Source organism: Mugil cephalus, chromosome 6 (genome assembly GCF_022458985.1).
Source record: "Mugil cephalus isolate CIBA_MC_2020 chromosome 6, CIBA_Mcephalus_1.1, whole genome shotgun sequence".
In the NCBI taxonomy this organism is placed as follows: Eukaryota; Metazoa; Chordata; class Actinopteri; order Mugiliformes; family Mugilidae; genus Mugil; species Mugil cephalus.
Window position 1 is genome coordinate 28,204,476 of NC_061775.1, and position 12,766 is coordinate 28,217,241.

Consider the following 12,766-nt stretch of genomic DNA (forward strand, 5'->3'; position numbering starts at 1 on the left):
TTCGTTGAAATCGAGACTCAGACTGAAATGACACGAACGAGGAACGAGGAACTTCCTGCCCGGCGTCATTTTCTCTTCCATGTTGACTCGGATCTAGTTTTGTCTCTGTCGAGGATCGTGAAGTTTTCATTCGGCTCCAAAAAACTCTGAAGTCTCGATCTGTTCGTGTGTGTCTCGGTGCGCAGCGCAACGCGTCTGGATCCAGATCAGAACAACAACAACACAGAGACGTTAATATACAGCTGGATGATGAGGTAACGATCTTCTTCTTTAATTCATTACTGTTTGTTCCACACACGTCAAAGTCAAGGCCTCCAAGATCATAGTTTATATTTATCAGAATTTGCCCGCAGGTATTTTCCGTGCGCACCATTTACACTACAAATCCCAGACTGCATTGCAACCAGTTGAATGGGAGTGAAATAGCAGTAGTGTTTTCCACAACTACTCCCTCCTAACTGGGATTCCGGTCAGCTGTTTCAGATGGATGAATGCATCACTGCAGCTCTGCTCTAATCTGCAGTAGTTGCTATTATTTTACAAGTTCTATTATTAAAGCAGCAGTTTGATTTGGAAGGTTTGTGAGATAATGGGCCTGTTTATTCTGACTGAGGTGTTTATAAGGAGCATTTTCATTCGGTTTGGACTTCTAAACCAATTGTATTCAGAATATTTGGCTTCATGTAAACCCAGCTTATGTCTTATTATTCTGTAAAGTCTCTGTGAATAGAAGAGAATAAAGAAACAGAAACAGGAAAAGGGTTGTGTTGTGTATCTAGTCATGTCTGTAGGTATTAGGTTATAATATACAGTAGTACAACTCAACTTACAGTATCTTTATCACAATATATATATACTCAGTCCTGATCAGATTATATATATATATAATGCATTGCATTATGGGAATGCACAGACACACACTAAAGAACAATGCTGTTTTCAGCCATGAACAGTATGAAATGGATTTTTTTGAACAGTACACAAAGGTTAACACAAAAGTCTGTTGCAACAAACTGATAGAAATGAACAAGAAACAGTTAATTTAGTAATAAACTCTTTACTTTCTGCTAAATAATTGATAGAAGAGGATGGAGGGTTCTTCCATGGAGGGTTCCATGATAGAAGTTTGAGTGTCACCATGGTAACAGCAAGAGCCTTGTGGTGATGATGTCACAGAGTCTCTGTGTTGCCACGGTGATGATGCCACTCCTTCGATCTTGTGGAGAGGTCACAAGCCCCGCCCACAGTTAACACAGATCAAAGACGCAGTGCCTTTGATCTCAGTGTCATCTCATGAAGAGCTTAAATAGGAACCGAGTCATCAGAGATTCACTTGATCTTCGCCAAAAAACGACGACATTCAGGTAGTTAAAAAACGTTATAACCCGTAAACCAACACATCCAAGGATATGTATCGTAACACGACACCAACAACCGTCCCAATGGACAGAGGAACTTATTCCCAGGCTGAGGACGTCCCACAGATCACAGTGGACACAGTTCGTCCACTGATCGAATCCTTTTTCAGCAGCCTCACATCGGACCAGTGGGAATGTTTGATATTAGGTAAACCAGACGATGTTACCACTTCTATGCTGGCACAGCTGCTCACAGAGTTGATAGTGCTCATATCCAAATCCCTACTGGAGAAAATTAAACACAGGCATCGTATCTCTGAGGAGGTTGTCTTGACCAGCGTGGGTGACACACTTCCTCAAACCTTTGCTCAAGTCCTGGACGTTAAAGAAGAGGTCCGCTCTGAGAGCTCAGAGGCGTTGACCAGCTTAATTGCCCAAGACGTGACTGAGAGAGTCAACTCCATCCTCTCTGCTGGCGAGGACGCTGAAGAGCAGGAAGTTCAACAACACGTCACTCCCAAAGGAAGAATTAAAGCTATGGTTCGTTACATCAGCAAGATGCTGAAAGACTTTATTGGGATGATGAAGCACAAACCTCGAACAACTAAGAAGAAAAAGAAGAAAAGCGCATTAACCCCCCGAGAAGACGAAGACACTGACAAAAACTCAGAAGGTCTGGAGCCTAGAAAGACTGAGACCCAGGAGACAGCATCCAATGTTCCTGAAGAGCAATTTCCAGAGCCCACGGCTGTGGTGCTTCTAGACCCTGAAGTCAAACCAGCCCAAGACTCAGAGCAGATGGAGACCTCCTCTCTGCAGATTTCAATAGTTGAAGACGACACTGATCGGTCTGTGGATGAAGGAGACCAGGATCTGGAGGAGACACCTGCAGCAGCAACAGCTCCAAGAAAGAGATGGTCTCTGAAAAAACTGGGTACCACATTCAGAGGCTTGTTTGTGAAACCATGTGCTCGAGAGGCATCAACCAGAGTAACGTCACCAGACGTTACCTCTACCCGCCTCTCAGCAGAGCCCCCCACCGTGGAGACCCTTGGGCCTCAACACCAGTTACCAGAAGACAAACCAGCCCGAGGCTTTAAGCAGATGGAGCCCTCCTCTCTGGAGATCATAGTAGTTGAGGACGACACTGTTCAGTCGGAGCCAAAACTTGACGAGTCCTCAATAGACGACCTACAAAGGTGCAAAACGTGTGTCTGCACTTTTGTTGAGTGCCTGGTTTTTAGGGCCTTTGCAAAAGCAAAGATAGAATATGATTTCCACCAGTTTGAGTCCATCCGCTTCAGACTGTACAAGACAATCTGGCCTGAATTTGAGCGTGAGAATATTAACATCTCCACGGAAATGTTCATGAAGCTCGACAAGGTGGTTTGGGAGGACCTCTACAAAAGGTGGAAAAGTAGAGACGCTATTGTGTTTTTCATGGACCTAGAGCGACCAGTAATTGACAAAGTGATCTTGGCTTCTTTTAAAGAACATCTGATGGAACCTAAACGTAAAACTGGCTGGAAGTTCTTCAGTTCCCAGGTTAGTCCCAGGTAAACCATGAGGAGAGCTTCTGTTCTAGTGGTTTCTGCAAAACACAGACCAGTAGAGCAGGATTACTTATTTTATTCTGTTTCGTTCCTTTTCATTCTATTTCATTTTATTCTATTGCATTAAAAAAAATAAAAATAAAAAATAAAGCATCAAAAAATAACATTTGAGTTCATCAATGTCTTTTATTTTTTTGTCAAACCACAGTTGAGCTAAATTTCTATTCAAACTTTTTTCTGGTAGAATAGATTAAAGGTGGTTTCATGTGTTCCACAACAGACTCTTTTCTGTCCTACGTCACCGTGGTTAGCTGGAGGCAGGAACCTGAATATGAGGCTGCTCTTACCAACATGTCATCTTTATGTTTCTCCTCTAAATATTGGTCATTAGATAAGATAACGTCTAGTCTGATCCATCATGGTCTGGTTTGGATCAGCCACCAGACAGGACAGGACAGGGACAGTCAGGTCTGCAGAGAGGATTACGGGAACTGACCTTCCCTCCATCCGGGACCTGTACCAGTGCTGAAAAGTGCTTTGTCTTCTACCATTGAGCAAAGTGACCGGAGTCAAATTCCTTGTATGTGCACTCATACCTGGCCAGTAAAGCTGATTCTGATTTCTTTGGAGTCCCAGGTAGTATCAAATGTTTAGTCAAAGCCTGTTTTTCAGATATTGAGGAGGTAGGTATCATGGCAGGGTGTACAATCTCTCCATTAGCTTTTCAATGGCAATGGAAGTGATTATTAAGGCCTTGAAATGGGTGGTAGGTGGAGAAAAGATGCAGGGAGGGCTTCACCTCCCCCCACTTACGGCCTCCATGGATGACATGACGATTGACCTTCACTATGTTTTAGAGCAGATTATTTTAACATTACTCTTGTTTTTAATGTTTTTCCATCAGTGCTGCTGAGACTAAGTCGACCCTGGAGTCCAGACTGGACGCCCTGCAGAGCCACTTCACCTGGGACCTGGTCTTTGGAAAGTCCATCCTTGTCCGTCTCATGGACACGCTGAAGGACATCGGCACCGATGAAAGGAACTACTGGCTGGGTCATGTTTACAACCTGCAGGGGTTCGTCCACTATCACATGGGATTAGTTGAAGAGGCCCAGAGTTTCCTCAGCAAGGCCACCGAGGCTTTCCATCAGATTAGGAAGGGGGACTCAGATGAGGGTCCCTGGTTGTTGGTGAACTATGGGAACCTGGCTTGGCTGCACCACTACCTGGGTGAGGAGGAGGAGAGTGAGTCTTACCTGTCAAAGGTGGACGCCCTCATGAAGGAGTACCCATCTCCATCCGAGGACGAGCTCCACCCAGAGGTCTACGCTGAAAAGGCCTGGACCCTGCTGCACTTTGGCAAAGACGAGAAGAAACGAGCTGCAGATTATTTCCAGAGAGCCATCAGGATGCAGCCGGACATGGTGGAGTGGCAGACCAGCTACGTCCTGGGGTTGGTGAACGCCTCCAAGCACAAGACGGGCGTAAGCGGAGGCCTCTTGGAGAAACTACGAGCAGCAACGGAGAAGGATCCAGAGAACATGTACCTCGCTGTTCACTGTCTTGAACAAAAGGCAAAGGAAGGAGAAGACATGGAGGAGATAAAGGATGAAGCTCGTGAGCTGGCTGAAAAGATTTTAATGAATCCTGTCGGCAGCTACAGTGGCATTAAACCAATGCTGAGGCTCTACAAGGAATACTTCTCCTACAAAGACGCCATTAATCTGGCAGAGGAGGCTCTGAGGAAGCATCCAGACAATCGCTACCTGAAGAGGTGTGCAGCGCTCTGCTACAAATGGAAGATCATTTTTGACAAGGACACACTCTCAACACCAAGCATGACGGACAGAGCCATCAGTCTCCACAAGGAACTGATCTCGCTTTATCCCTACTCTGCTCTGGTGAAGAAGATCGACCTCGCCAGCATCTATGCCAAATCAAGTGAGGGTCTGCACAAAGCAGAGCAGATCTACCAGGAGCTGCTGGAGCAGGACCTGGAGCCCTTAGAGAAGCAGATGCTCTACAACCGCTACGCCAAATACTTGAACTTCGACCTCAATGAGCACAGCAAGTCAACAGATTATCTCATGAAGTCAGCAGAGATACCTCACCAGAGCTTCTTCCGTGAGAACAGCATCAAAGACTTGGTTAACATCCTGAGACGAGGAAAGAACCGACGGTGTAGTGAGATCAAGGAGTTTCTGGAAAACCTGCAGGACTATGATCCTGTTGAAGCTTTCAATGAAACCAAACTCAAGAACAAATCTGTTTACTTGAAGTAACGTCTAATAACAATAGACTAAAAGGGATGTTTAGAACAATTTAATGTTTTAGATCCAAACGTCCCGTTAATGTTTTACGCAGATATCTAGAAGTCTCTTTGGTTTTTTCTGGTGACACTTTAACTACTCTTTAACTTAAAACTTAAAACACATTATGAAATGATGCACAAACGTCACCTTGATGCACTTTAACAGTTTGCTGCTGATATATATATATATATATATGTATATATATGTTAATCCACTTTACGCGTCAGTGTGCACACCGTGATTTATAAACCTAAGAAAAAACAGAAGCAGAAGAAATCTGCCTTTCACAATTACAGCTGTAGGTGAGCTGCACAACCATCGCTATCGTTTTGGTTGCACATCTTCTCAGGTCGTTTTCACTCCAGAGCTGTTTGGTTCGCTGTAAACGAACCACAGTTTGTTTCCTCAGATAAAAATGGAACCACGTGTCAGGTGTGAAAACGACCTTAGAAACACATTTTCTTGACTTCAGGACATTGAAGGAAAAGCTGGAGATTGTGAGGAAAGGCTGGTTCTAGCTGGCTGGACCCAGCCGGGGAAACGTGATGGTTAGCAACTATGAGCTATGACGAGAACTCCCTATAGTTTCTTAAGTTCTGGTGATTAATATGAATTATAATTATATTTACATCTTTTATGTATAGTCTTTTTGCTCTTTTTTTGGGTCAACATGGATGCTTCTGCTGGATTAGATGTGAGTCACGCTGGTGGCTGCAGGAAGGGAGAGGAAGCTATTAGACCTGTACTGAGTGAGTTCCTTGCTTTAGTAAAGACATTCATGTTTTATGTTTTATGTTTTTAATGAAGGGCATGAAAATCCCCAGCCCTCCACTGACTGGGTCCAACCAATCGGAGACACGTGGTTGGACATTAAGTTCCAGATTACATGTAGGACTATACTGTTACATCACTACATTAAGCCCCGCCCCCAAATTATCCGATTGGCTCTGCAGATCTTTGATCCCAATGGAGACTCCAGATAAACTTTACTCCCAAAAAGTTTGTTTTCCAGAGTAAATCCATCCACTAACGCTAATAAATAGCCTCTAGGCTAACACAGGTTAGCAGGTTTTTTCCATTTTGTTAATGTGCAGTGAAGTAGCTGCGTGATTGATATTTGTTGTTTGTTCTAAATGAAAATAAACGAGAAAACAAAACTCTTGACTGATGAATCAGGGTTTTTATTTATAACAAACATCAGAATCTGTTCAGATTAAACTGAACTTTCTTTCCTTCCACAGATCCTAAAATAATCCTCAGGAAAAACGGGAACGTACAATTAGACTTTCGTCTCAGAGGCTTTGAACCAGAGTTTGAGGCCGAAGAGGAATCAGGTCCATGATCAACGTGTCACTGGTCCGGTTTCTTTCTTAAAAAAGACAATTCAAACTGTATCTGTAAGTAAATCTGAGGCAAAATCTTTAAGGTTTAAAAAAAAAACTGAAGAAAAAAAGACGTCAAGACAAAAAATTAAAAAAAAAAATCACTCGTTTCCTCGTCGACTTTTCTTGTGACTCTTTTTTGAACTCCTGCAAAGAGAAAGAAAAGAAAAGCTGCTTACGAAGAACATTTATGGTTTAATATATTTAACCAACATTAAATAACTGTGTTTGCTTTTATACGAGCTAAAAGGTGTGAGATGTAAAACTAAAAATCTTTCACCTCTCTGGGGTCTTGGAGTGGCTGCGATGTCTGTGGCTTCTGTGGTGACCTGATCCACAAAAACAAAACCCATCATTATCTCCGTTATCTTTACATTCACAAGTTCAAACAAAAGTGTTTCAGTAAATTCCATCAAACGATTGTGACATGTTTGTAAAAACTAGAATATAAACGGGACCAAAACTAAAACGCTGAGAGCTCGTTATCATGGAACCGGTTTATGTGTGGGGCTGATCTGATCCGATATCAGTTTCAGCTCTGAAACCATTTTACTTCGAGCTGATGCTTCAGTCTTTTCCTTTCATGCAGCTCTTCTACTTTTAAAAACCCAAAAACCGTCCTGGTCTGGATCCGGTTGATGCAGGAAAACAAACATTATCTATGTGTTGTTTCCTGATGGAGACGACGAGAATATTTAAATTCATTTAAATTGCTCTAATGTTTAACTCTTTTATATATACATGTATATATATTACATCACAAAGGCAAATACATACGTGAAATTACATTAGAGTCATAGAATAAAAACAAGACATTAGGAAATTACAAAGCATTTAAAAAACAAAAGGCAACTAAAGCAGGAGAATAAATTGTTAAAGTGTTTAGAAGAGTGAAGGATTCGAATGATTAAAAGGGAATAATGTATTAAAATCATGTTCATGCTATAATGTTTTTAGTCCTGATTGAAATGAGCCAGAATATCTGAGCAAACCTCAGCGGTTCAGGAAGTTTATTCCACAAGTGAAGAGCATAAAACTAAAAGCTGCTTCACTTCGTTTGGTTCTGGTTCTGGTTCTTTGAGTTAGAGCCGGGTGGTTCACCGGTTTATACCGAATACCAATATATATCTTCTATATATATCATTATGATATGAATTACTAATATAAACCGACATAAAATCTAACTCCTAACTAACAATCCACGTTCAAAACTTACGAGTCCTGTACTGGTTTTCTAAAAGATGAAATTAGTCAAATTTGCTCAGTAAAGTTCTGTATTTTTGTAGCTGTCGTTTTATTCTGATTCCTCACTTTATTACTTTATAACAGCATCATTTAACCGCTTTTACTGCTAGTGTGGAATTATTCTACTAATATTTCCTCATCATCAGGACGATAAAATCGATCTCCTGCAGTAATTCTTGTCTCAGCCAGTAGAAAATGTTGGAAACACCTGATTAAGCATAAAAAAGTAAAAAACACAGTGATAGACATGTTTGGTGGCACCGTCCGGCCCCGGTTTGAGCCACAGGAAGCTGGTGTGACGTGGTCCGTGTTTGGTGTCTTAATGTCCGTCCACCTACCGGGGGACTTGGATCTGTGCCGCCGCTCTCTGGACCGGCTGCGGTGTCTCCGGGGGCTTTTACTGCGATGCCGTTCTCTACGAGGAGGCGTCGGGCTGTTCGCACACGGGATGAACGCAAATCATTAAAAATAACACAACAACAGTCAAAGCTTCACACTGACGACGATTTAAAACGAGAACTCGGTCGTACCTTCGCCTCTTCGGGGACCTGCTCCTCCTGCGGAAAAGGGAGGTTTTGATTTGTCGTTATCAGAAATACGAACACGGAGAAAAGGAAAATGACTTTCATCAAACGGGAAGTTCAACACGAACCGTCTGGGCGAGCGGCTGCGTCGGTAACGCGGCGACGGCGAGCGGCGGGGGCGGTCGTTGTCACGGTAACCACGTCTGTGAGGCTCAGGGGTCTGCAGTCTCTCCGGCTACAGACAAAAAAATTAAATTTATAATAACGATTAGATTCTTTCTGAATGAACAGATAATTAGTCAAATAGTATCTACATTCACCTTCTCTTCCTCCTCATCTTCTTCTTCGCTGCTCTCCACTTCGTCCAGATCCTCCTCCAGGGCGCTGATCCTCGTGTCCAGCAGCTCGGCCTCCTCCAGGACTTGTCTCTTCTGTAAAAACACAAGACATCAGCGCTTGTGTGAAAGGACCAAACCGGAGCGGACGGAGACGAGGGACGGAGACGAGGGACGGAGACGAGGGACGGACCTGGAGCCGGGGCAGGATGATGTCGCACATCCTCTCAGCGTGAAGCAGCTCGTCGATGAACTCGTCCACGTGCATCAACTCAAACTCTGCAACAGAAACAAGAATTATGGTTCCTCCCTAACCCTCTGTGGAAGATTTGGCTCAGCTCATGTGTTCACTCATCAGATCAGGCCACATTCACATTCCTTCAAAATAAGAGTCACTTTCTGAAACTCACCCCCGTTTCTGTTCTGACTCTTGACCTTCCTGTAGTCGTTGTACAGAGGCTCCAGGTATTTGTAGCAGTCCACTGCGGTGCCGGTTAACCTCATGTACATCGCTCCAAGTAACCGAACGTATCTGAAGGAGCAGGGACAAATCATTTCAGAGGAGACGTCTCTGTCTTAAGACTCCTTCATGTCACATATGAAGTTTGCATGATTTTTATTTTCATGGGAAAAAAAATATTGGACGTTTGCAGACAAACGGTTCCTTTTAGTTTTCGTTTATTTTTTATGTTTTTTATCACCTCTCGTGTCTGAAGAAAAATTATATAACTTACTTCTAATGTTGAAAATATATTTTTTACTGGCTGTTTGCAGAAACAGTTTCACAGTCTAATCTCCAACTATTTTTTTATTTATTTCTCTCTCAAGACTCGAGCAACTAATCGATTGATCGCAGGGAACAGAAAGATGTTCACATCAGGTAAACAGGCCACAGTGACTAAATGAGATTTATATATATATATATATAAAAACAGAAAATTATTATTAGAAAAACTTTGTTATTATAACTCATATGAAAAGTATTATTTTAGTTGACAATAACAGAGCGACGACAGCATCGTAACACTTATGTTTTTAGACATTTCTGGCTGGTTGAGACATGAAAAGTTAAATTTGATCTTGCAGCACACATTAAACTTTCCATCTTCCCGTCGCTTCGAAGCGGGACTCACTTGAAGTCTTCGTTTTTTATGAACTCGACGATGATGTCTTTCTCGGGCTGGATCTGCAGCATCTTCAGCGTGAGGCAGAGGAAGGGAGTGGGCTTGATGTTCCCACCGTAGACGCCTCCCACGAACTTCAGCTCCATGGCTTTGTCCACAACCAGCTCAGCTGTGGACGACACAAAGAGCACGAAAAATAAGCGTTGACAGGAAGTTGGGAAAGAACTTTTTTCTGTTGTTTTTTGGTCATTTTGGTTCATTTTTAAGGTTTTACACGTCGTCTCTCATCTTGGAATATGGCCACGACATCGGGGAAGGAAAAACTCTATGGCCCTCACACTTATCTGCTCATCTGCTTAGTTAAAGCCAGACTGAGACTTTTTTGTCACCCAGACATATAAGAAATGTATAAGAATAATATGTATAAGAAAAACAGCACTTAGAGAAAGAACCACTGTTTGGTTCCTGCTTCTCACGTGTTTTGTTTTAACGTCAAACCATAGTCAGATAAAATACTGTGAGAATTCTAGTCTCTTAAAAGCTACTAAAACGTTTTATAACATAAGTCGTAAGTATTTAGTATTTTAACATTTTCTTTCCCTTTGAGGTAAAATAACTCCTCATCTGCATGTGACAGATAACACTCTGTTCATTATTTCTTTTTTCTTCCTGTATTCACTTATTTTTATAATGCTGTAAATATCGTGTATATAGTATATTGTGTTTTCCTGTTATATAGTTTGGGATGAATAGAGCATCGATCTATAGAGTCAACGTTCAGCTAAATCAACCTATTACAAAACTTTATCGTAAGTTTGACGGCACAAAAATAACACGTATAACATATGTAACGTGAGTAAAAGTACAAATTTATTCCTTTTATTTAACTAAGTTCAATTAAGATGAGGATGATTTTTGAGGTAAACACGTTCAAAACACAGCGGGTTAGCATTAGCCTGTTAGCTCGCACACTAAGCCGCCACTGACCGGTGAGACCGAAACATTCCTCCTTCCAGTATTTAGACTCGTAGATCCGGGTCCGGATGATCTTCTCCACCAGGTACTGCGGGTTGGTTCCGTGTATGCTGTTTGCATCTTTCACGGTTCTGTTCGCCATCGCTGCCGAGACTGAGCTAACGTGGCTAGCACGAACAGAACAGCACAACGGTAAACGATGCAATAACACTTCCGGGTCAACGACCCGTTTCCGTGTTGACCCGGAAGTGTTATTGCACTGTATTTTCAGGATAAAAGCTTAATCGCCCGAATCAAATACTGATTATAGTTCCGTTTGTTTAAACTTCAGACAATTCTTTTCTTATTTTAAACGTGAGTCTGGATCAAGCTTTGTTACGTTCATTGGTTTCTGTTTATAGTTGTACGAAAAGCTTAAACTGTTTATATGATTTAATCATTTGTAATAATGGGCATTGTAAGATAGAATAGAATAGAATAGAATAGAATAGAATAGAATAGAATAGAATAGAATAGAATAGAAGATATAACGAGATCGGAGAACTTCTTTTCAGGGCGGACACAAGTTATACAAAATAGTGCAAAGGGCAATATTTACAAGAGAAAGGTTAAAATACTGTATAATAAAAACATTTAAAGTATATTAATATATATAGATTTTTTTACTGGTTAAGACAGACGGCAGCAGCAAAACATTCAGCAAACTCTGAGTCAAAACTCAGAGTCTCAAAACTCTTGAGTTTTCCTCCCTCATACGTCATCGTGTACATTGCAGATAAAGTTTCAGTTTGTTGATGACCTGAAGAACGGACCCGTCAAACCCCCGCTCTTCTGCTGATATTAGAATGAATCACTGTGTCCTGCACAGAGCCCGGTATCTGATGCAGAGCGCTGCCATGACGGTTAAAGTGGGAGATCACTGTACAAACTGCATGTAAACACAGTCGCACATGCATTCCCTGATTGGTCCAAACATGACGTAGGATTCACTGATGCACTTCCTTTAATGATCGTATAACAACACATTTGATTTGTTTGATTTAAAACGTCTCTGCCCTTCAGAGTTCAGTCTGTATGTGAACAGAACAAAAGGTCGTTGGCCCAGGTTGAACCTTTCACACATGTGAGAGTTCAGAGTTAGTCATCCTCCAAATTTCTACTTCTACAAACTATGCCGAATGCGACGCTGTGATAAAATCTATTACCTGGGTGTGTTTTTTCTCCACTCATTGTGAAAGTGATGACTGATTGTGAAAGGTTTCAGCGATCACAGAGCCAGGCCTGTGCATACAGAGAGCACACAGATAACAATCAGCAACACATCAGGTACAACCACCTCTGGAAACTCTACAGGTGCGAAGACTTTTCTCAGAATTCTGAGGTTGAAGTCAGAACTGAAAAAAAAAAAGAATTTGCTTTAACTACATATTTTCTCAGAAGTCCTAATCCTCTTCCATGCATCAGAAAGAATCTAATCGTTATTATAAATTTTATTTTCACTCTCAGAGTAAATAAACTGTAAAACCATAGTTGCCTTGTTTCAATATTCACCTGTATTCAGGGTCGTGCATCTTAAAGCTACTTCCTGAGAGGCAGCTCCTCTTCTGCTTAAATGACCTGGTTCTTCAGAAATGTTTTCAGTCGAGGAAAGAAGGAAATAAAGGAGGTAACAGGCAGCAGTTTTCTTTTTCTGTCTTCGTCTCGTGAATCAGTATCTACCAGGCTTTAGTCTTTTTCTCTGTTCTTCTGACAATACTCTATAAAAATAGCAAATAAAAGTACACATGCACTTTTAAAAACACAGGAAGGAGGTGAACAGGTTGTTTTTATTTTGAATTACGCAGCATCTTCACACTTTAATCCAGGTTTAAATTTTTATAAAGCACGACATATAAAATGATCCCCCAAAGTGACTGTGACTGTTGTGAAGTGTTTATACCTGGGGTGCACAAATTCCT

General features: G+C 41.7%; 2 protein-coding genes across 2 annotated transcripts; one reads left to right on the forward strand and one right to left on the reverse strand.

The window, feature by feature from the left end:
* Positions 1-12: 12 nt before the first annotated feature.
* On the forward strand, positions 13-6,387 carry LOC125009721 (interferon-induced protein with tetratricopeptide repeats 2-like). The gene is made up of 2 exons (XM_047587892.1): positions 13-254; positions 3,816-6,387. Exons 1-2 carry the CDS (start codon positions 247-249, stop codon positions 5,191-5,193), a joined length of 1,386 nt encoding a protein of 461 aa, XP_047443848.1. The 5' UTR covers positions 13-246; the 3' UTR covers positions 5,194-6,387.
* Positions 6,384-11,037, reverse strand: prpf38a (pre-mRNA processing factor 38A). Its single transcript, XM_047587898.1, has 10 exons — positions 10,821-11,037; positions 9,843-10,002; positions 9,120-9,241; positions 8,903-8,988; positions 8,695-8,805; positions 8,503-8,609; positions 8,381-8,407; positions 8,189-8,283; positions 6,886-6,934; positions 6,384-6,752 (listed from the first exon to the last, which is right to left on the reverse strand). The coding sequence occupies exons 1-10, from the start codon at positions 10,948-10,950 to the stop codon at positions 6,707-6,709; spliced, it is 933 nt and encodes a 310-aa protein (XP_047443854.1). The 5' UTR covers positions 10,951-11,037; the 3' UTR covers positions 6,384-6,706.
* Between the last annotated feature and the right edge of the window lie 1,729 nt (positions 11,038-12,766).

Excerpts from the sequence above, each read along its gene's own strand:
- prpf38a (XM_047587898.1), bottom strand. The coding sequence starts at position 10,950 with ATGGCGAACAGAACCGTGAAAGATGCAAACAGCATACACGGAACCAAC. Across the intron at positions 10,003-10,820 it reads GGAATGTTTCGGTCTCACCG|CTGAGCTGGTTGTGGACAAA; the intron begins GTCAGTGGCGGC and ends TGTCGTCCACAG. Across the intron at positions 9,242-9,842 it reads ATAAAAAACGAAGACTTCAA|ATACGTTCGGTTACTTGGAG; the intron begins GTGAGTCCCGCT and ends CTGCTCCTTCAG.